Source organism: Daldinia childiae, assembly GCF_008694065.1.
Source record: "Daldinia childiae strain JS-1345 chromosome Unknown Scaffold1, whole genome shotgun sequence".
NCBI lineage: Eukaryota > Fungi > Ascomycota > Sordariomycetes > Xylariales > Hypoxylaceae > Daldinia > Daldinia childiae.
The window spans coordinates 3103292-3125354 of NW_022984642.1; the positions used below are offsets into that span (position 1 = coordinate 3103292).

General features: G+C 48.1%; 6 protein-coding genes across 7 annotated transcripts; 4 read left to right on the forward strand and 2 right to left on the reverse strand.

Moving 5' to 3' along the window:
- Positions 1 to 60: 60 nt before the first annotated feature.
- On the forward strand, positions 61 to 3529 carry GL218_00814 (uncharacterized protein; the record flags this gene model as incomplete). The annotated part of the gene is made up of 2 exons (XM_033577257.1): positions 61 to 1505; positions 1603 to 3529. The coding sequence occupies 2 exons, from the start codon at positions 61 to 63 to the stop codon at positions 3527 to 3529; spliced, it is 3372 nt and encodes a 1123-aa protein (XP_033441456.1).
- Positions 3530 to 4462: 933 nt separating this feature from the next.
- On the forward strand, positions 4463 to 6083 carry GL218_00815 (Alpha-1,3/1,6-mannosyltransferase alg-2; the record flags this gene model as incomplete). The annotated part of the gene is made up of 2 exons (XM_033577258.1): positions 4463 to 4736; positions 4846 to 6083. 2 exons carry the CDS (start codon positions 4463 to 4465, stop codon positions 6081 to 6083), a joined length of 1512 nt encoding a protein of 503 aa, XP_033441455.1.
- A 1576-nt stretch (positions 6084 to 7659) lies between these two features.
- Positions 7660 to 8644, reverse strand: GL218_00816 (uncharacterized protein; the record flags this gene model as incomplete). Of its 2 annotated transcripts, XM_033577260.1 has the most annotated exons (2): positions 7660 to 8246; positions 8320 to 8644. In XM_033577260.1, the coding sequence occupies 2 exons, from the start codon at positions 8642 to 8644 to the stop codon at positions 7660 to 7662; spliced, it is 912 nt and encodes a 303-aa protein (XP_033441454.1). The 2 variants fall into 2 exon arrangements, with proteins under 2 accessions (XP_033441454.1, XP_033441453.1); XM_033577259.1 differs by lacking the exon at positions 8320 to 8644 and having other exon boundaries at positions 7660 to 8064.
- On the forward strand, positions 8419 to 8757 carry GL218_00817 (uncharacterized protein; the record flags this gene model as incomplete). The annotated part of the gene is made up of 1 exon (XM_033577261.1): positions 8419 to 8757. The coding sequence occupies one exon, from the start codon at positions 8419 to 8421 to the stop codon at positions 8755 to 8757; it is 339 nt and encodes a 112-aa protein (XP_033441452.1).
- Positions 8758 to 8862: 105 nt separating this feature from the next.
- On the reverse strand, positions 8863 to 18723 carry GL218_00818 (Deoxyhypusine synthase; the record flags this gene model as incomplete). The annotated part of the gene is made up of 8 exons (XM_033577262.1): positions 8863 to 9846; positions 9896 to 11815; positions 11865 to 13128; positions 13210 to 13824; positions 15926 to 16075; positions 17541 to 17602; positions 17666 to 18445; positions 18499 to 18723. 8 exons carry the CDS (start codon positions 18721 to 18723, stop codon positions 8863 to 8865), a joined length of 6000 nt encoding a protein of 1999 aa, XP_033441446.1.
- Positions 18724 to 20968: 2245 nt separating this feature from the next.
- On the forward strand, positions 20969 to 21802 carry GL218_00819 (Peptidyl-prolyl isomerase CWC27; the record flags this gene model as incomplete). Its single annotated transcript, XM_033577263.1, has 1 exon — positions 20969 to 21802. The coding sequence occupies one exon, from the start codon at positions 20969 to 20971 to the stop codon at positions 21800 to 21802; it is 834 nt and encodes a 277-aa protein (XP_033441445.1).
- Between the last annotated feature and the right edge of the window lie 261 nt (positions 21803 to 22063).

Below are 22063 nucleotides of genomic sequence, written 5' to 3' on the forward strand. Positions count from 1 at the left end.
GTGCCGTCACTATCTTCGATTACCCCTCTAGGACAAGCTGCAACACCGTCACCTATCGCCATGCCCGGAACCATAAGCTCAACTACGACGCTTATAGGGAACAGGGATTTTGATTTGGGCATTGGTAGAGGGCGCTCATTGGAACGTACAGACAGGGAAATTTATTTAAGATTGTTGAACCGCCCTAAAACGCTTTCCGATAACGTTGGGGACACTGCGTTTTCCCATGCAGTCGGTGCTACCGATATCGCACCTTCTACTGGCGATAAGCCGGAATTCATTTCTGACCCGCGGGCCCAATACAGGGCTTGGAGAGTCGACCGTACGCTCTCCATGGGCCCAGAGAAAGCCTGGTCCATTGGCACTAACGATATAATCGGCCACCAAGATGGACAGGTTGAAAAATCTATTACGGAGGTGCTAGCCGGTGTTGAACCGACGCGGAGCCGGAAAGCAAGTCATAGTCTACGTTTCTTCAAGGAGGGTCTCCCAGAAGAGAAAGGCAGGCGGAGGGAATCAAAATCAGTAGGACATCAGCGAGACAAGTCATTGATCGCCAAGGGCTTGGCCGCAGATGCAAATTATCAGAAATGTTCCGATGATAATAGTGTTTTTCAGTCCCCAGTACCCTCGCCCCAGTCTATTGAAGGCGACCACTCTCCTTCTCATGGCCCAAGCGTGCAGTCTTTTCCTTGGGGTAACTCAGATGCCAAGTCTGTTCCTTGTGAAACTACTGAACTCGATTACTTCGGCTTGCAACTACCGCCGAAGCACATTTCCGACCCTGCCAGAGCGTCTTCCCGGGAGCCTCTTACTGCAAAACAACGGACTTACAGTGGACACAACGGTTCTGCTATCGTACCCGATGAGGGTGTTGGAGATATTCATCGTGAATCAAGTGACACGACGGAAGTTGGAGATGTAGCCGAAGAGGGCGACGAGTCATCTGAAGAAAAGATATCTTCGGCTGTGTTTCTACCGCATCAGGGCTTGAACCAGAGTCCGGAAAAAAGGGATGCTCTTCAGAAGGATTTCAATATCTCGCAGCCTGTCTCTCGCAAAACCCACGGTGAGAATTTTCACCCTTGGTTGGTAAAAGCAGATGAGCCTGAAGCTGAAGATGGGACGAGGGCTGATGGACTGGACGGTGGTAATGTCAACCGTAATAATGACCCAGCCTCGCATGTTCAAGACTTCTCGCGAATAGATGATGAATGTGCTATCGAGGATGAGATCGAGTCCCCCCAAAAATCTCGTGATATATCTACTAGACCATCTCAACCGCCCTCCCAGTATTTTGAGGACATGGTGCAAGATCATCAAAATGAACCAGAATTACCCCTTGATGCAATTGAACTTATACCTTATAAGCATCAGGTCGGTGGTCATACAACCATCTGGAGATTTTCCAAGAGGGCTGTGTGCAAGCAATTAAACAACCGAGAAAACGAATTTTATGAGAAAATTGAACGATATCATCGTGATCTCCTACCCTTCCTGCCCAGGTGTGTTATTGCCAATTCTATTGCCCGAGCTCGATATCCAATACGGCTTCTACGGAGTAGACCGCAAGCTTGTTGGGAGAAGCTAACATTTCTTTAGGTATATTGGTGTTCTTAATGTCACCTTTCAGAAACAACCACGGCGAAAATCGACGGTCAAAAAAGATGACAACCATACACCAGAAAAGAAAACGGGCGAGCAAGATGAGCAGCCAAACGGGCATAAGGGAACGGCTAGCCTAGGGGTCCTGCAAGGATTTGACGCATCGGATAGAGAAGATCAGCGTCATCATCGCAGGATTGTCAGCCAATCCCTCCAATCGTCGCAGAACCCGATACCAACAGTCACTTTTGTTGATAACCGTCACATTCTACCTCGAAGTTTACTCCGACCTGCGGTATCTGCAGCCGACAACGACGGTCGCCCAAGGAGCGCCTCCGCCGCTGTAGGCCAGCAATATTTGCGTGATAAAAATCTTCAAATGGGGATATTGTCAAACCGGCCGTCTCTGGAAGATCGGCATGCTAATAGCTGGGGTGCTACGACTGTTAATAAGAGACTACGAAACGAAGTCTTTAATGATGCTTTTTTGAAGCAGCCTATCGCAATACATAAACACCGGAGACCGGCGTCCCAACAGCGGTCGATCCCTCGTCGCTCAGTACAGCAAGTCGAGCGGCCGATGACTGCTGAGGGTGCTTTGCCTGGTCGAGACAAGACTAATGGTCATGTTCGACATTCTCACGAAGCAAATCCACCAAAGCCTCCCCCACTGCTTGTACAGACTCAAAGTGATGCTAGTGTCGACTCGGTTTGTTCGGGAGTTGAAGGCATGGACCATATGAAAGATGTTACAGGGACTAGTGCGCCGGAGCCTGAAATTTTATCAGAAAAGTTCGCTCAAAGGCGGAGGCGGCGCAACTCGGGAAGCAAACTTAGGCGGAAGCCCGAGGACGTCGCAGACCCGCGTGGACATCTTAAGTATTTCGAAGACCCAGACGAAGTTGAATATAGGAGGGATAACGAACCTCAGGCAGAATTGCGGAATCATGTACATAAAACAAATGGACACAAGCTCGAAGTCGACACTATCGAGAATGGAAATGGAGATGGCTCCGTATTTCAGTCAAATCTTTCATCAGAGGCACCTTCGGCTCTTCCGAGCCCTACGATGGAACTTAAGAAAATTCCACGGCCTATCAACCCCAAAGAAGCGCAGACGCAGCGCGACTCAAGGGTAGAATATTTCTTATTGTTGGAGGACCTTACTGCTGGTATGAAACGGCCCTGCATCATGGATTTGAAGATGGGTACTCGGCAGTATGGTGTAGATGCCAACCCAAAGAAGCGTGAGTCGCAGCAGCGTAAATGCGCCAACACGACATCCAGAGAGCTAGGCGTTAGGGTTTGTGGACTACAGGCTTGGGACGCCAAATCCCAGACTTACGTCTTCAAAGACAAATACTACGGACGTAGTCTCAAGGCAGGTGCAGAGTTTCAAAATGCTCTAACTATGTTCCTCTACGACGGCGTAGACTATAGCAGCGTCCTAAGACATATCCCAACAATCCTACAGAAACTGAACCAACTTGAGATGACCATCCGTAGGCTGCGCGGTTATCGGTTCTACGCGGCTAGCCTACTAATGTTTTACGATGCCGACAATTCGGATGAGGGCTACGATACGGGCGCTGACGAGTCCACTACCGACTTCCCAACAGACACGGAAGATGTGTGGGATATCAGAAAACGTCGGATCAACAAGAAGGAGATCGACTTCAAGATGGCCGACTTTGCCAACAGCGTCACGGCAGGAGACCTGGCCGAAAACAAACCATGCCCGCCGAAACATCCAAACGAACCAGACCGAGGATTTCTCCGTGGTCTTGCAACTCTTAGAAAATACTTCTTAAAGATACAGAAGGACGTACGCAACGAGTTGGGATTAGCTACGCCACGTAGACAAAGCGAAGTCGGAGAAGAAATTGAAAGGGACGACTATGAGGAGGATTCCGTCAGCGAGTGAGAATGTGGATTATTGAGAAATGCTGCAGCAAGCAACCCGCCAGGAGAGTCACATCAACATCCTAACTTAGCGACCATATACTTCGCTTCTCTGTTTATAGTTTTCGGATGGATTTCCTAGAATGGCGCACCGGTGTGCTAGGTCATCGGTCCGCAAACTGGCGCTTTTTTTTTTTTTTTTTTTTTTTTTGGGTCGGACTAAGTATAGTCATGATGTTTTTATTTTTACTTAATTTTTATTTTTTACCTCTTTTGTTGGTTTTTTTTGTCACTTTTACTTTTTTAACATACCCGCATGTTTGAGGCGTCTTGCGATACGAGAAAAGAAACGGAGACAAAGCCGGAGGGAAGGGGGTTGATTGACAGTGGCTACCTAATATTCCACCAGTCTTGAATGATAGCAAGAGCAAGAGCAAGAGCAAGGGCAAGGCAAGGCTGTCATATTAGTTGGTTGATCGGGTCTCTCGGGGGAGTTGATATCAGAATGAGATAAAGCTGGCTTACGCTACCCACGATGTTATTTGTTTTACGTAGCTTGCTGGTTTGTGTTTAGAGGGACTGGTCGGTTATGGTTTGGTATGGTATGGTATGGTATTAAGGGTAGTAGATAAAATAAATAATGAGTTTATGACTTGGTCATTTGTGTTTGTGTGTTGTGTCTTATATTGCAGTTTATTGTTTTTCACGATTTCTTCATGCGGATTGTCTATTTTTGAAGAGGTCTGCTATGTCAACTCGACTATAAATGAGAATATGCATGTAACTTTTCTATCACATGAAATGACATATTAATCAATGCAGGCAACTGTCATTGCGGGGTTGGTAGGCGGGTAAATAGTGGGGTATTACATATCTAGGTAGAAGGTACCTATCTACGTAACCCGTAACCCGGTAGGGCTGAGGACAGGTAGGAGGGATCGGCGGTAGGAAGGAAATGTCAAGCTCCGACCCTAAAAAATCGACGAAACTCCAGAGCCGCAACTTTCCATCAACTTCACCCGATGCCGATGGTGTCAACGAAACATCCGACATGACGGAAAAGACAAGGGCCGCTAAGACTATCGTCTTCCTCCACCCCGACCTAGGGATCGGCGGCGCTGAGAGATTAGTTGTTGACGCGGCGGTCGGATTGCAGAATCGAGGGCACAAGGTTGTTGTTTTTACTAGTCATTGCGATCCGAAACATTGCTTTGACGAGGCGAGAGATGGTATGTATATTTATAATTATGTTATATTATATTATATTATGTTATATTCGGGGATAGGAGAGGAGAGGAGAAGAAAACGAAGAATAGAATAAAACTCTAACAAAATCAGGAACCCTCGACGTCCGCGTCCGCGGCAACACCATCGTACCGCCGTCCATCCTCTCGCGCTTCATCATCCTCTGTTCCATCCTACGACAACTACACCTCATAATCCAGATCTTCCTGTCCGCGGAGCTGCACTCCCTGCGCCCCGACGCCTTCTTCGTCGACCAGCTCAGCGCCGGCGTGCCCCTCCTGCACCTCGTGTACCCGCGCGCCCGCGTCCTGTTCTACTGCCATTTTCCCGACCTGCTATTGGCGCAGGGCCGGCAGCGCTGGTGGAAGCGCGCGTACCGCGTGCCGTTCGACGCGTGGGAGCAGTGGAGCATGAGCTTTGCCGACGCGGTCGCTGTCAACTCCCGGTTTACCAAGGGCGTCGTGGGCCGCACTTGGCCGGCGTTGGTGCAGGGGGGCCGAGGGCGAGGGCGAGGCATGGAGTTGCAGGTTGTGTATCCGTGCGTCGACACCAAGGAGAAGGATATGCGGGAGCACGCGAAGCCCCTGTGGAACGGCAAAAAATTCCTTCTCAGCATCAACCGCTTCGAGCGCAAGAAGGATATCGCGCTTGCTATACGCGCCTTCGCTGGCTTGTCCCCGCACGCTCGTAAAGATGTGCGGTTGGTTGTGGCGGGAGGCTACGACCCGCGCGTTGCGGAGAACGTTGGGTATCATAAGGAACTTGTCGAGCTATCCGAGACTCTCGGGCTGCGCTGCATGACAGCCAAGACTCACGTTACCGCCCTCGAGATCCCCGACGACGTACAAGTGCTATTCCTGCACTCGGTGCCGAACCTGCTAAAAGCAGCGCTCCTCGCCTCAGCCCGCCTGCTCGTGTACACCCCCGCGAACGAACACTTCGGCATCGTGCCCCTAGAAGCCATGCTCGCAGGCGTCCCGGTGCTAGCCGCCGACACAGGCGGGCCGACCGAGACGGTTGTCGAGGGCGTGACGGGGTGGCTCAGGTCGCCTGCCGACGTGGCGTCGTGGACCGAAGTCATGGATAACGTGCTCAACCGCCTATCTCCCGACGAGCTCGCCGCTTTATCAAAGGCGGGCGTCTCCCGCGTAAAAGAGAATTTCGGTGAGGCGCACATGGCGAAACGGCTAGACGATATCGTGGCGCAGATGATTGACGCGCCTCGGACGTGGTCGTGGAGGCCGACGGCAGCGGCGCTTGGGTTGGGGGCCGTGGGTGTTTTGGGGTTTGTGGTGGCGGTTGTGGGGAGGGCTGTTGTGGTATCGTCTTAGCGAGCTGGATATCCTATTAGTCGGAAGAACAGAGGGGGGTGCTTAGAGTTAGACGATTAGATGCTACAGCCTGATGAATGGGCTTAGAGGTCTACACTGCGAGTGAATTTAATGGATACCCACCCCTATACCTACACCTATGCCTACCTATCCACCTAGGGTAGTGTCTTATGTCTGGTGTCTCTGGAGTTGACTTTTCATGACATGTAACCTCTGTAGTGATTAGTATCTTATAAACAGGTGTTTTAACATGATTAGATTTAAAACCTAGGTAATTACCTAACTACATATAAAACATCCTTCGTTTCTCGGTTATTTTCTAGCACCGTTTGAGTGAGTCGTAGCCTAACATCTCATAGTCAACCTTAGCTTCTATAGAAATTACTAACTAGTTACTTCTAAGAGCAACTATAGTCTGGTTCGAGATTTATCGCTATACGTTAGAATGACTCATTATTACATTTGTCGATGATCCGAGCCCTTCGAATCGAGGTCCGAGTTCAACATGATTAAATAGCCGGGCTCCCTCTCCCTAAGGTCGAACCTATGGTCGAACCTACAAATCTTCAATCTCCCTACACCACATCCAATCCTGATTAATTAGCCCATTCATTTCTATCCATTTATCGATACTTACCCGAGGATGTCTGATTACACACTTACATATTAGAACATATCTATTGTAGCTACGTTATCACTTGCCTATTTTTAAGAATCATCACAACTGACAAATTACAGACAACACACATTTAAAAGGCCAAGATAATTCAGCGTATATACTTCCTTTCCAGCGACTACAGCACATCGATACAGACTCGCATATCGCAGGAACTCATATATGTACAACAAGCTAACAAGTGATTTTCTCAGAAAGGTAAAAAAAAAAAAGGTCTGTCTGCCTTCATAATGCTCCTTATGCTATACACACTCTCACAACCAGCCTGCCAATCCGATGAATAAGCCAGCTTCCTATTTCTCCCTCGTTCCCTCCTCCGCCGACAAAAGATATACCATCCATTCCTTCCGGTGGACGTCAGATCATCACATTGCATAAAAAAAAGTCCCGCCTGCGTCAGATGGTTGTGTGATGATAAGACGAAGAATCGAACGCGAACCGAGGACGGGAAAAACCAGTAAACTAACATGCTCCAGTCCAGTCTCAATATTTTTGGTAACGAACACCTAGGAGATAGACAAGCGGTCTAAACGAAATGAAAAGATGCTGGTTCCCACCAAGCGACGACTAGGTAAGTAAGCCCAAGTATCGAACTATACCCTACTGGTATGCCACGCTGCAATAAGCATTGGTCGGTATGTTCGCATAGACGAAAGTTTAACCTTGGAATTAGTCGAAAGAAAAAAAGAACAGGTTGGCAGCCTTCAACGGTTCTTGTTCGGGTCTCATGGGTCTCTAGTGTCTATGGGACGATGGACTCTGACTCCTCCCTGTTCGGGCTCGATCCTACCTGCTTCTATATATTCGCAGTTGAGTAACGGCGCCAGCCCTCGTGGATATGGGTACTCCTACCTCCCATACCTATCAGGCGCAGGTGGTGGACGGTCATATAGGCTATGTCTATCCTGAGGCCTTAATGACTGCTGCAGCATTGACTTGTTGTTGCTGCTCGCGCAAATGCGCTTCGCGGATGTCTTGAGCGGAAGGCGGTGGGTAACCTCTACTGTCGTAGGCGTTTACAGGTGTATAACTCCTCGGGGGACCAGGATCGCGAGGATCTCGCCCGGGCACCGGTGTATTTGCATAGCGAGGGTATGCCGCCGGTGCTTGTGGGGGAGGTGGTTCAGGGGCACGTGAAGCAGGTGCGTATTGCTGTAGAGGCTGCATCCTATGCGGCGGGTAGACGTCGCGAACATCACGTAGTGCCATGGGATCATGACCTCTCGGCGGTGGCGGAGCAGAAGCCCAAGAAGGTTGCGGCGGAACGGAACTGCTAGGCGGAGGGGGGTTTTGGCGTAGGGGCATGTTGTGCAGCCCATGCCGACTGGGTTGGCGGAGGTTGCGTGGACTTTGGTGGTTGGGGAGGGTGTGATACCCAAGTTGGCTGCGGCTGCGGTGGTGGCTGTTGTTGCTGTTGTAGCTGTTGCTGTTGCAGCGGGTGTCCTTGATGTGTTCCGGGCCAACCCATATCTCGACCCATATCTCGACTCATATCTCGATTCATATCCCGGCTCATATCCCGGCCCATGTCTCGGCCCATGTCTCGGCCCATATCCCTACTGGACTGTGACTCGTGGCCTCTAGGAGCAGGATGGCCTCCGTATTGAGGTGGGGGAGATGCTACGTTAGGCGGCTGAACTTGCGCACCATATTGGTACGATGGTTGTGGTTGCTGGTACTGCATTTGAGGCGGCTGGTTCGGAGGTGGATAGTGATGCGTATTCTGGGGCGAATTTGTCGCTGGAGGCTGGTGTCCGGCAGGAAAAGATCGCGGCCGGCCACCATAATACTCTCGCTCCGCTGCCGTCTCTAACGGCATATGTCGGGGAGCATTTAAGGACTGCGCTTGAGGCGACGCGGATGCATATGGTTTTAGAGGGGGCATCGCGGATGGTGCTGGTGGTGGATTCCGACCGTATCCGTAACTTTGATCTGATTCTCTCCGAATATGAGACGGTGGCGGCGGCGGGAGGGGGAGGGCGCGATAGACTAGATTGAGGTGGGGGTGTTGAGGATGGCTTCGCGGCTGCAGGTACCTCGGTCACTCGTTTGGGGGGAGGCGGAGGTGGGTCGTCATTCAGAAGTGCCATCAAGCTAGATGTCTTACGTCTGGTTGGGGGTGGGCGTTGAGACAACAGCAGGCGGCGTAGGTTGTGCTGGCGGAGCGCTGAACGGCTCCGTTCCACTGCTAGCCCCAGATGTCGGCCGTGAAAGATTTGGCATTGGACGAGAACGTGGAGATGGGATACCCTCGCCTGATAATGCTCGGCTGTGATGTTGAAGGATAGTGGCAAAGGGCGCCTGTGGGGCCGGCACTGGTGCTGGGGCTACGGCACGAGGAGGGTCTGGAGGACGAGACATGGATACACTATCCGGACGAGATGATGCCATTCGAATATTTTGGTGGGTCTGAGAAGCATACGGGTCATACTGGTGGATAAGGTCCGGTTCCTGCTTCACACGGAGGTGTTGACGATCCTGGTGACGAGGCTGTTCCTTTGGAATTTTAGGTTCAACTTTAGGCCGTTCTGACTGAGGCTCGATAAGGGATGTAGGCAAAGGATGTCTCCCCATGGGGGGTTCGGGTGCCGCCGGAGGCCCTTGCTGGGTCGTCTTCTGAATTAATGGAACGCGAGGAGTCTGCTGAGGCGGCATTTCCCGTTCTCTTTCGCCAAATGAAAAAGGTGCCCTCATAGGCCGAGGAGACATGGTCTGCGTCACTGGCTGAGCTAGAGGCTGGGATCCAGGCGGGGTAGCGCCGTGGCTCTGGGCCATCGAAGCCTGAGGCGGCACGAATGATGCCTGCAAGAGCGTAGGCTGCGGTTGGGCTGCGATCGGAACGTTGAAGCGACCCGTCGTCGGCTGTGCGGGTTGAGAATGCTCGACTTTTGCGCCAGGACTATCTTCCATAACCGCATCAGCGGCTGCGAGTGGTCGATTACCAGATGTTTCATAGCGCTTTTTAACACCAGAACTAGGTGCTGGAGGCGCAGGCCTCTTCTCTCCTCGTTGTTTCTTAGCATCCGCCTCCTTAACGATGTCTTGCCAATCGTTAGTGTCTTTCTTTCGGGTATAAAAGTTTTTTACCTGTCGGAGTTAGTAATGTTATCAAGTCAAATATTGATTGGGAGCTTACCATGACTGGAGTCTTAGTCCGCATATGCGTAGCAATAGCTGCCCAATCGCTTCCGAAGGAACGAAGCAACTGTGGGAAATCATTCGCTTCAGGTACGCTCCAGTAACTAGATGCCTGCGTAGCGGTTCTGCGATCAGATACTGTAGGAGTGCCAAGATCAAGCATAGCAACAGAGGGTTGTTGCGGCGGCTCGGGGCGCAAAGGCGGAGGACCCATCGCGTCCATTGACATCGAGACCGGTGGTGGAGGCGGAGGAGGAACACCCCTTTCGGGACTGAGCATCGGCTGCGCGTGTGGGAATGGCGCGGGAATAGTAACCGGTGGAACGGCCGTAGTGCTTGGAGCTAATTCGTACTGAGTTGGAACCCTACCTGCTTCGTTCGGTACCTGCTGAGAGGTCCATTCCGGGCCATGAACCCGAGAGCTGGATCGCGAGCGGTTACCTTTAATCACCGGAGGCGGGGCCGCTGCAAGTGTCTGGTTGACCCGGGGTTGTTTCGCTTCTCTGTCCTTAGCAGCCCGGCGCCCTCTAGGCTTGCGTTCTGGCTTCTCGGAGCTTCCGTCTCCCTTAGAACCGGCCCCTCTGCGTCCAGGAGTACCGACCGGTGTTCCTTCGCCGTCCGTGGCCGGTGTGGCCTCTGAGTTAAAAGTAGGAGCGGCCGCACGCCTAGGTCGGCGCCGCTCTCCATTTTCGCCCGTCTCCTGGTTTTCTTCGTTCTCGTTATCCCCATTACCAAGTTCGGAGACCAGTGCACTAGACCGTTGTTTGCCGCGTCCGCCCTTCTTACGCTGCCTCGGACGCTTCTTCAACTTCTCCTTTAGGTTGAGTTCATTCTTCTCTTTCTTAAGGTAATAGAACTGGATACTGGTTCCAAAGTCCCTATTCGCTAACGGGTCGGAGACACGACCCCACTGCTTAGGAAATTCGAGATAAGCCTTTTCGAATATTGCGGTTTCTTCCTCGGTAAAATTATCCACGGGGGGTAAAGTTTGCCAAGCTGCTACAATTTTCTCGGGTTGAATAAACCCAGTCACATCTCGATAGAAATCATTCTCTCGCTCCGTAGGTTCCTGATACTGACGAGGTAATACTGCTTCCTTCTCAGTCCTGTATCTTTCTCTTTCTGCCTGCATTTGCCGCTCCCTTTTCTCATCCTCTACGCGTCGCGACTCCTCCAAGATTCGTTCCAGATCACGTTCTGATGCGTATCTGCTACGCCTTGTCCCTTCAGGCTTCGACTCGTGGAAACCAGGCTTGTGGCCATTGCTCTCCACTCCAGCGATGCAAGTAAACTTCTCCCGGCTCTTAACAGCAACAGGATCGTTAGACATAGTGAATCGTAGATAGTTATTATAGTTCACGTCGTAGATCGACTTCATCCGCGTCTCCTCTACGAACCGGTGCTGTGCTTCGTCTTTTAGCCTTTCCAAGATGAATGAATTGAGGCTCGGCTGCTGAGCGTCTATCGACTTTAGGAAAGCCGCGTCCTTAAACCATGGTTTCTCATCAAAGTAGGGTAGACTCTCAATTGGAGGAGTTGCCATATGCTCACGGACAATCTCGATCGTCTGAAGGTCAACATCCTCGATATCCGTTTCGTCTTCATCTTCCCCTGGAGATGGCGTGCTTGAGCCCCTTTTACTGATTTCTTGCGATTGTATCTGAGCTTCCTCAAACGGCGGTTCAATAGATTGCTTATGAGGAGCTGATAGTTGAGTTCGGAGTGGGGCCTGTAATTCAGAATCGACCTGGGCAGCGTCTGATACATCTTCCATAGGTACATCTCCGTCGTCATTCTTTGGTCTGTGTTGTTCGTCGAGAGGCGCCTCCTGAGTCGTGGGGTACATCGATGTCGTGCTCGATAGATGGCTGGGGAAGCTCTGCACTTGGAGCTGCAACCGCTGGGGTCGGTTCTTCCACTGCCGGCTGAGGGGTCTTCTCCTTAACGACTTCTGTAGTATCACTAACCTCCTTAGTATCTTCGACTACCGGAGCCTCCTCAACCTGGGGTTCTGGTTCCGTAGGTATTTTACCAGGCGGAGAAACATCGTCCGGAACACGACCAACCATCTCTCCTAAATTTTCAGGCTCGTTCAGAATTTTCGTAATAGCCTCGAGTGACACCACCGCGTGTCGCATTATAGCATCCGTTGGTACGGCTTCCTCAATCCCCTCAAGCCGCTTTAACTTTGCCTCTACTTCAGCCATTTGCGATTCAATGACATCACCAAATTCCTCATCGTCTGACTCCGATGACTGATCCAAAATAGGCAATTTCACTTCCTTCTGAGGCAAGGAAACGTGTCGCAAGGATACTTTGAGGATAGGCTTTCGCTCTGGTTTTGGCTTTGCCGCGTCCGTCACTGGTATGGTCTTCAGTTCCACAGTGGGCATCTCTTCCACAGAGCGACCGCTCTCGTCTATCTCGCCGTCTTCATTCTTACCTCTGCTACCAGGTCGCTCCTGAGGCTGACGTTCTCGATCCAAAGACGACCTATCAGACTGAGGTGGCTGATCATGTCTAACAGCCGCCTCACCTAGATCTGCGGTATGGGAGTCATGAACATGTTTATCTACCGAAGCTGGCTGTAGGTCTACTTTTGCATCGCCACTAGGCGGTCGTTGGTCGTTATCCACCGGCTGATCTGAATGCGTTCCGTCGGGACGGAATCCGACAGGTCGCGGTTGGGCTAGACTCTGAGATCTACTTAGCTTAGGTGATTCGGGGACCCGATTCTTAATATTAGGATTGATCCATTGCTTGCTCGAGGGGCCTGGCCGTGTTTGGGAGCGTGGACCAGAAGGAATAGTGGTAGGGCTCATTTCCAGGAAGGACGATCTAGATGGACCGATAGGTGGCAGTCTTGGATCTGTATTAGGCGCAGGGCCAGGCGCCGTTGGTCGCTCTTCTTTGAGTGCCCTTGGTCCTGTTGGCGGCGCCTTGCCCATGGCCGGTCCGGCCTCAGACGTTGAGGCAGTTCTGTTCGGTACCGATCCAAAGGATGGCGCAGCTGGAGCGACTGGAGGGGGCGAAACGTCTTTTGGCGGTAATGGGGGCGGTTCGTGCGATGCTCTCTCGAGTTTGGGCCGAACTTCGCGGTCTCGCACATCGCGATCATCTCGATGATCGCGTGGGCGCAAGTCGGGATCGAGATATCTATTGTCGCGATCGCGGTCGTCTCGATCTCGGTATCGTCCCTCTTGAGAACGCGATCTAAAAGCCGGGCCGTATCTATCACGATCATCGTAAAATCCCCGTCCGCGGCCTCTATCCCAGTCGCCACGTCCTCTCCCGCGACCCCGACCACTATACCCACCGCGATAGGACGAAGGCCCAAAAGGAGGATCAGATGAAGATGATCCGGCCGAAAGTGGTCCGTCCCTTGATCCACGTCGAGCGCGCTCCGCATCGACGCCTAGTGGAGCATCTCTCAAGTCTCTCGAATCCCGAAAATCCCTGCCGGGGGGCGATCGTCCACGGGGTGATGGTCGCCGTCCTCTGAAGCTATCTCGATCACGGTCCCGCCAATCACCACGATCACGTTCTCGGCTGCGTTCATCGCGGTAAGAGTTGTCTCTCCGATCTCTGAAATCGATATCCCTATCCCTCCCGCGGTCCCGGCTATCATCTCGCCAACCTCTACCCCTTCCGCGACCCCTACCGCGGAAATCTCCGGAATATCCTCCTCCGCGAGGCCCGCTAGGCGCATCGAGTAAGGCTTTTGGGCCCCGAGGGGGGTCTCTTGAAAGGGGGGCATCGCGAAAGTTATCCCGGTTGGTCTGAAACGCAGAGGTATTCACTCGAGATTCAGCAGAAGAACGTCGCGGTCCGCCGTCACTATACAGCGATCTCCGATCTGGCGAGCGATCTCGAGACCTAGAGCGGCGCGAATCGCCATCATACCGCGATCCATTATAGCGGGAAGCCCTACGCGAAGGAATTAGATGATTATCAAAAAATTTAGAGGTCGCCCTAGGTTTAGGACAACCTTCTCTATCACTCTTGGGTCTAGAATGAAAGTGCATATCATTTTGAACATTTTGTAATCTCGCGGCACTTCTGCCGTATTTTTCGTGCCGTATAAAGCAGAGGTGGTAGCTTAGTATTCGGTGCAAGATGAATGCTTAACAAAAATTGTGTCGCTATCGAAAATCCAACAGGTCGCCCGAAAGAGAAATTTAACTTACATGTCTAGCACGAGGCAAGAACAGGCCCGCCTTTAAGTAGTCTATGAATTTCTCATAGATTCGCAGGCTAGAAATTGACTCGGATGATCATAAGAGCTTAGCAAGCACGGGGTTTCAATACGGTTGGAGTTTTGGCGACGGTAGGATTGCGGACAGACGGTGCACTGAATTAGAAGACGCTACAACCACAGCCCCTCCCTTGTGCTCTCAACTTAAATTTGATTGGTTGTTTAGAGCCCTGTAAACTCGGATGTTGCTATGCGATAAGACACCTGTCGAATGCTTAAGATGATAGATGAGTTAAAACGCTGTATTCGATAGGAAGGTTGAAAACGAGAAGGGTTGAAGAGGCTGAAATTGGAGACCCTCGAAAACACAAACTTCGCGTGGCACCTGCTGGGACGATGACCAGAGAAATCCAAGACAGGTTAGACTAAACCGAACCCCGAGCAGGGATGCAGGACGCCCGGAACCCATAAGCCGCTAGTTAATGTAGGCTTGCAACGACTATTAAGCATTTAGCATTAAAGATGCTAGCCCCCCCATGAAGACCCAATCGGGCTCCATCTTCAATCTACAATTTGTCCCAAGCCTTGCACCTGCCTGTCTTAAATGTCCAATCACCTGTTCCCATCATAACTGCCCGCGCATTTTGAGACTGCCAAGTTAGCCAACCACAGACATGCATGATCATGGAAGTTTATCTGTATGTACTACCTATGTACATGTATATATGTAGCACGAAGATCCTCCGCGTGTAACTCTCGTATACAAACAGTTAAGACGCACTATTCAATAAACAAAAATTTTAATTGTCCTTGTACTATGTGCAGAAGGCTACCTAATGTACCTATACTGAGGTTAATATACATAGTACAACGTGCAGCAAATTCTATAATTCAAAGGTACCTATTAGTACCTAATTAACGGATCTCTAAGGGTGCTTTTATGGATAATACAGTTTGAAACCTTAGGGCATATACATAATTTTGTGTTTGTATTTTAGTATTTACATGTAGAATCGTTGTAATACAAAACAAGACTAAGCCCGTAAATAATTTTTGCGCTAACTTTTTCGAGAAATGCAATCCTCAATGCCGCCGTCCAACCAGATGCTGAAATAATATCAAAATTCTAGTAACTCCGAACTTTTTCCATGTTATTACTAGAAATAGTTGCTAGAAATACATAGCTGCTCGAACGTGCATGAATATATATCTCAGTAGCCTAATAGAATAACTAAAGACAACCTTCGATATCATAGAATACACCTTTCCCCGTCATGATAGGTCCTGTACCCTAGAGCTCTGCCAGATCATATAAATGTAGTTCATGAGCATAGGTATTTAGGTAAGTAGGTTGCCAATCAATTTTTGTTAGTTCCCCCCCTGACTAGCCTTCGTCCTTGTTCGTCAGCATGAGGTTGCCAGTTCTTGCCCAATTCCGACATTAGGGATTCTACTGCTCTCCGGCATCTCTTTTTATGCGGCGGACTATCTCGATCCGTCGTCGGGCTCGGGCCTGGTGGAATAATGTTGGATGTGGAAGCTTTCACTCCATTGCCGCTACTTGACCGTTCTGCGTCTTCTTCCTGAAGATTATTTGCCGCTTGCTTTTCAACGGAAGCTGTCCGCACTTCGTTCTTTCTCGGCTCTGTCGTCTCACGACGTCTTCCTCGAGGCTTGCCATTCGTAGCGGTGGCCTTATTGTTATTATGGCTTTTTCCGGTCTGAACTTTCTGTTGACCTAGTGCTGTCGATCCGCTAGCTTTGGGCGTGACGTCCTCGTCACTGCTATAGTCTACCCTTTTTAAAGGTGCTTGCCCCATTTTCTTGACATACCGTTCAGCCTTTTCAAGTTGAGGCCATGAGCTCGACCCGGAGACCCGATCCAGTTCCTTTATGTAAATGCCCAAGTAGCGATCCCATTCCTCCTTCGTAGCATCGTCGGCTGGCTCGCCTCCCACCGTATCGTTAACTTCGTTCATAAGTCTATTTACTGATGACCTAGCATCGCTCCTTTTTCTAGCTCTCGGCTTTGGTAAGTCTACTTGGTCATTGCGCTGACTCATTGTGACTATCGAGGCTTCAGATTTCAAGCCTGCAGCGTATTTCTGTCTACTCCGTCCATCTGCTTGCCGACGAAGTGAGCTTGTTTTCTTAACAATAGGAACAAAGCCGAGAGTTCTGTGGATTTTATTCAGTTTAGTTGAACAATGCGATAGTTATCGTCAAGCTTAATCACAATATGAAGTTTAAGGAAATCAATGACAGCAGTAAAACACTTACTGAGAGACGTTGTTCACTGATGAAGAGGAAAGAGCCGGGTTGATATTGCCATTCACAGCTAAGTTAATATTGGCTGCGCTTTCCAAGCAGGGCGTTAACGCCTGAGCACCTTCCTCGGTTTTTGCATGTTTTAAGCGAAGGAGAGTTTTTGCTGCTCGAAATTGGGCCCGACAAACACGCCGCGTAGATGATAACCTAGGTGTTGATGTTGTTGCACGAGACGCGTCGGGGTTGCTATTTGATTTCATAGATTGGTATGGGATGTGCATGCGATTATTTGGTGACTCGGGACGAGTTAACCCAGGAGTGATAGTTGTAAAGTCTGGTGCATGTCTTGACAAAGTTGGTATTATACTTAATTCTATACCTAATTCATCCTTTTCATCCGTAGGATCGTATCAAAAGGAGGAAGCATGTTGAAATATCATTAGATAGAATGTTGTTAGACGGGTTTTTTTTTTTTTTTTTTTTTTTTTTTTATAAAAAAGGTAATCGCGTACAGAGAGGTTCTGTAGAGATCCTTATTAGAAACCTCTAGATGGCCAGTAGAGAATTGTCAAGAATTTCTTCTAGTGTAGGATGATATTATAAGGGGCGGGTTGAATAAGAGTAGTAAAGAAAGGCGCCTAAAGTATGTCCTTGCGAGGCCTAGTGATGAAAAGGGGCTCGTCCGGGGATCTTATTAATATTTTCAAAGTGGTCAATATCATCCGCTTTGAAATTCAAGTCGAACTGATTATCACAGCAGGACATCTTTTTATAATCATGTAAACCCACGGTCGTCTTTTAAAATGGTGAGGGAGCTTGGGCTATAGGCGTTACTTAGTATATCGAGTCTGTACTAACTATCTGTTGAAAGTTGAGGTTTGACTCCGATCTGGTGGTAATCCTAGACGCGAACGATCCCATTGAGTAGAAACAAGAATGTTTTAACTAACCTAGGTTTTTTTTAGTTTTTTTTTTGGTCCGCAAAGACACCCCCTCAGACACTTAAATTGGGAGGCTCTTACTAATGGCTGCTTTTAGCAGTAAACTTTACTGCTCAGATAGTTTAGGTACTTAGGTATAGAAGTCGAGAAGATACGAGCCATGTGATTGTTAGATAAATTTGGGCTTTCTTAGCTGTATGCTAATATCATTGACTCCTTGTAACACATATTCTACCTACCCATCCTTGGCAAACGTGCTGGCTACAATGAAAGGGAAACACGCGGAAGCCTCGAGGTAGACCTAGGATAAATATTAGATCGGGTGAATCCAGAAACAAGCCTTCTAAGGAATTTAGTTCCTTACCTTTACGTGATCTGCTCCCACTTTAATCTTTCCCCAGGAAACCGCTTCATCTGGCCGGGCGCCAGCATCACTACCATCAAACTCCTGGGCAGTGTTGATATAAACGGCAGACTCGGCTCCGTTTCTCATCAAGCAGGCATTTGCGATATGATGCTTGATAACTCCACCGCCCAATATAATCATACCGGCTCGTTTTGCCCGTACGGATATGGTGTTGATGCGTCGAATGTCTTCCACTATATCGATCTTCAACTGCAATGGTGAGGCTTTAAACGTGTGGAAATATAGCATATCACCTAAACTACCATCTGTCAGAGCTGGACAGAACACGGGGATATCATTCTTGTATGCCCAGTAATATACTGATCTCTCGTCGTTGATCTCCTTTCCGAGCCGGTGAATAACCTTGGATGGGGTCCAGTTGATTTCCTCTTCAGTTCCTTTGCTTGCTTCTTGCTCTTCGAGCATCTTGTCTAGAATAGGCACAACCCAGTCTTCAAATGCACAATAGTTCGCATTGGGAACCATCAGATTGCCTATTCGGTTGAGACCTTTAGCTCTTAACTCGGCCCCTCTAGCGCTGAAGGAAGACATGTATGTGTCGCCGAGGCATTTGATGAAGTCTTCTTCAATACCACCTGCAGATGTGACTATGCACGAGACGTGCTTGTTCTCTACTAGGTATCGAAATATGCCTCTTAGTCCAGATGAAATCATATTAGATGTATAGCCAAGAAATATCGTCGTCTTGTCGCCCGTCTCCGGGTCACGCCATGCTCGCTTCAGGATTTGTCAGTTAAATGCTAGGAGATGAATACTTTCCCTTTACTAACCATGTCATTGATAATCCGTACTGCTTCGGCCATAGAAGATGCCTGGAAGCCCATATGTTTCATGCCTCCAAGCACATCATCCACAGTAATCGGTCGCCCCTTGAAAGCATTAAAATCGATCTCCTCAACTTTCTGAGCTCCTTCTGGTAGTTCATCGGACGGAACAAGAACAGCGTTTGTTGCCTCCGAAGGCGGTAAATTCGGGTTTAGCTCCTGCGCCGCCATGGTATTAAATGGCGCTTTCACGTATTCTTTGTGTAGTAGAAAGCTTTTAATTTTTAGAGGGTTTAGTGACAATTATCTAGGTATACACCAAGCCCGACCAGTTTGTGGGTGTAAGTTATTCAGAGTATTGAGTACCAGGTAGTTAACTCTCACGACTCAGTAATAAACTTTAGATAAAATCGCCTGATATGCAATGAAATATAATTCCCCCTTGACGACTTATTATAAATTTGGGCCATACGGCCGATGTTTGTACCTATTTATGTTAGCATATAAAAACCTTTTCGATGGCACGTTGAGGCGAATAGGTACATGATAGAACCCCTGCTTGATTGCCCTACGGGTGGAGAGTGGGAAATTTTTGCACGAGTACCTATGTACATGTACCTTGTAGATTGTAGGCAAGAACCCGATAAGATAAGGTTTATTTTGTCGGCAGCAGACTAACCTAACCGCTAGCGATCCCATTTGGCACATACCCACTTTGTGGCATAGGTTTACACCTAAACTACTACTTTTTCAACCTTGAATAACATTATATATATTAATGATATAAATTTAAGATTAGATTTATTAATACCTTATAAGGCCCTATTACTAATAATATACTTTAATAAAATAAAAAATTTAATTATAACATAATTGTTATAATTATATAATATAAAAAATACATTGTTTTAGATAAATTAAATATAAAAATAAATATTTTTAATATATGGGAAATTAAAATATTATAATAATAAAACTTTATATTTTAAATTTAAATCTAGTAATATAATATTTTAAATTCTTTATATATAATATATAATTGGTTATTAGTATTTTTTATTATTAAAATATTTAAATTTAAAAATAACTTATATTAAATTATATTATTTATATAAGCAAAATTTTCAACTTATATTAAACCATTTAATTTAATTATAGTTATAAAACTTATATATAGTTTAAAATTAACAATATTAACTTTTTAATGATAATAGTTTTAAATAAAACGTTTTAAATAAATAATTGTAATATTTTTTTATATTTAATTTATATGTAATATTTATATAATATATTAAAATATTAATTTTATTATAACCACCATTTTAATTTTAATATTATATATATAGTTATAAATATAAATTAATTACCTATTAGCTAATACTAGCCTCAAGTAAATATCATCAATATATAATATTATTTAAGGTTGAAAAGGTAGTGTTTTGGTGGGAAGTGTCCCACAAAGTGGGTATGTGCCAAATGGGGTCCATAGCGGTTAGGAGCTTAAGTGCTAAGGAACTTACCTTCCAGGTACAGAAACGCGCTGTATTGAGGAAGTTACTCGCACGTCGGCTGCATCTAGGTTAATCAACTTCTAGACTTCATGTTTTTATTTCAACGTTAAAAACAGTATCGCAAAATCAAAAGTCTGCTTTTCCTCTAGCTCGAATTTTCCATTGACCGTTATTTGAGATTGAGATCGCTGCGCAATATGTCCTCCATCTACAATCTCGAGCCTCAGCCTACCGCTTCGCTGATTCTCCATACGACACTGGGCGACTTATCTGTCGAGCTATTCGCAAAACAAACACCGCTGCATCGCGAAACTTCCTCCAGCTATGCCTCGATGGTTATTACGACAATACGATATTCCATCGCCTAGTTCCCGGTTTTATCATACAAGGAGGTGATCCCACTGGGACAGGAAATGGGGGAGAATCCATTTACGATGGCGGCGCATATAGCGGCGATCTGGATCCGTGGCCCATGGACCAGCGCCGTGGGAAGAATGCTGGACCTACGGGTGTAAACTTCAAAGATGAGTTTCATTCGCGACTAAAATTCAACCGAAGGGGACTGTTGGGTATGGCCAACGAGAGCAAACCGGATACAAAACGCCAGCCAATTTTTCTTTACACTGGAAAAAGCTGAGGAGCTGAACAACAAGAATACTGTGTTTGGGAGAGTGGTGGGCGATACAATTTACAACTTGGCCCGCATGGGTGAGGCAGAAATAGCAGAAGGAACCGAACGGCCTCTCTACCCTATAAGGATTACGAATGTAGAGATTCTTGTTAATCCTTTTGATGATATGAAAAAGCGAGAAAGGATTGCCAAACGAACTCACGAGGCGCCTGCTACTGAGAAGAAGAAGAAACCCAAATCTAAGGGGGGAAGAAGTTATTGAGTTTTGGAGACGAAGAAGGCGACGATGACGCGCCGGTCCTAAAAAAAAGCAAAATTCGACTCGCGTATTGTCATGGATGTAGATGAAGAGCCAACACCTACTGCCAAGCCGCCAAAAAGTAGTAGTAATAAGGAGGCTAAGGCGACCGGGTCTTCTATACCGGTTCGTGAGCTTCGGACTGACTCGAAATTGGAGACGAACCCACCCCACAAACCTACGAAGAGCATACTTATCCCAATTGAGGATGAATCATCTCCAGAGCCAGAGCTACCAAAGAAATCCGCACTACAGCAAGCAAATGAAGAGATCGCAGCCTTGAAGGCATCTATGAAACGGACTATTCATTCTGAGCCGGTCAAAGAGGTTAAGAAAACGGCACTGGAGCAATTAATACCGGAGAATTCTACGCGGGGCCGGAAAAGGAGAAGAGGAGGCGAGGGCCCTGCTGTAAACGAAGATTTACTAAAGCTTCAAGCCTTTCGTTCCAAGCTCAGCCAAGCAGGACCTGAGAAAGAACAACTAAACGTACCTACCGAGGAGGGTGGTGCTGAACAAGGTTCGGGCGAGCAAGACGACGAGGCGGAACTATGCGATCTACACTTTATTGCCAACTGCCAAAGCTGCAACTCGTGGGACAAGGCTGAAAAGGAAGAGAGCGACGATGAGGGCTGGATGTCCCATGCCTTGAGCTTTGCAGCCGACAAGCTCGGTAAAGACTTGTCATACCGGAAGAAGGCCGAAGATGAATTGGTTGTCATTGATCCGAGAGAAAAAGCCCGGACGCTTAAGGAGGAGAAGAGGGCGCAAAGAGAGGCACAGGCTGGAAACTCCGGAAGGGAATGGGACCAAGCGAGGAATGCCAAATTGGCGAGAGCATCAGCTCTGGCCGGTAGAGGGGCTAAGTAACACGTTCACCGTAGGAGCCTTTTCCCCGTATTTCTTGAGGCTTGAAATGACCATTGATACCCCTTGATTTTAGAAAGTTCTATCGCCTTCCCAGGTTGAAGCTGGCATGGGTATTTTCCCCTTGGTCTTCGTTTATAAAAGGAGGTTTGCATTTTGACAAGCTACGTGGGTCCTGCAAACACATGTAAAAAATGTGAAGGTCTATGTTTTGCTATGCTTTTTCGATATTGCGATACAATCGTGCATAACGCTGAGAATCGA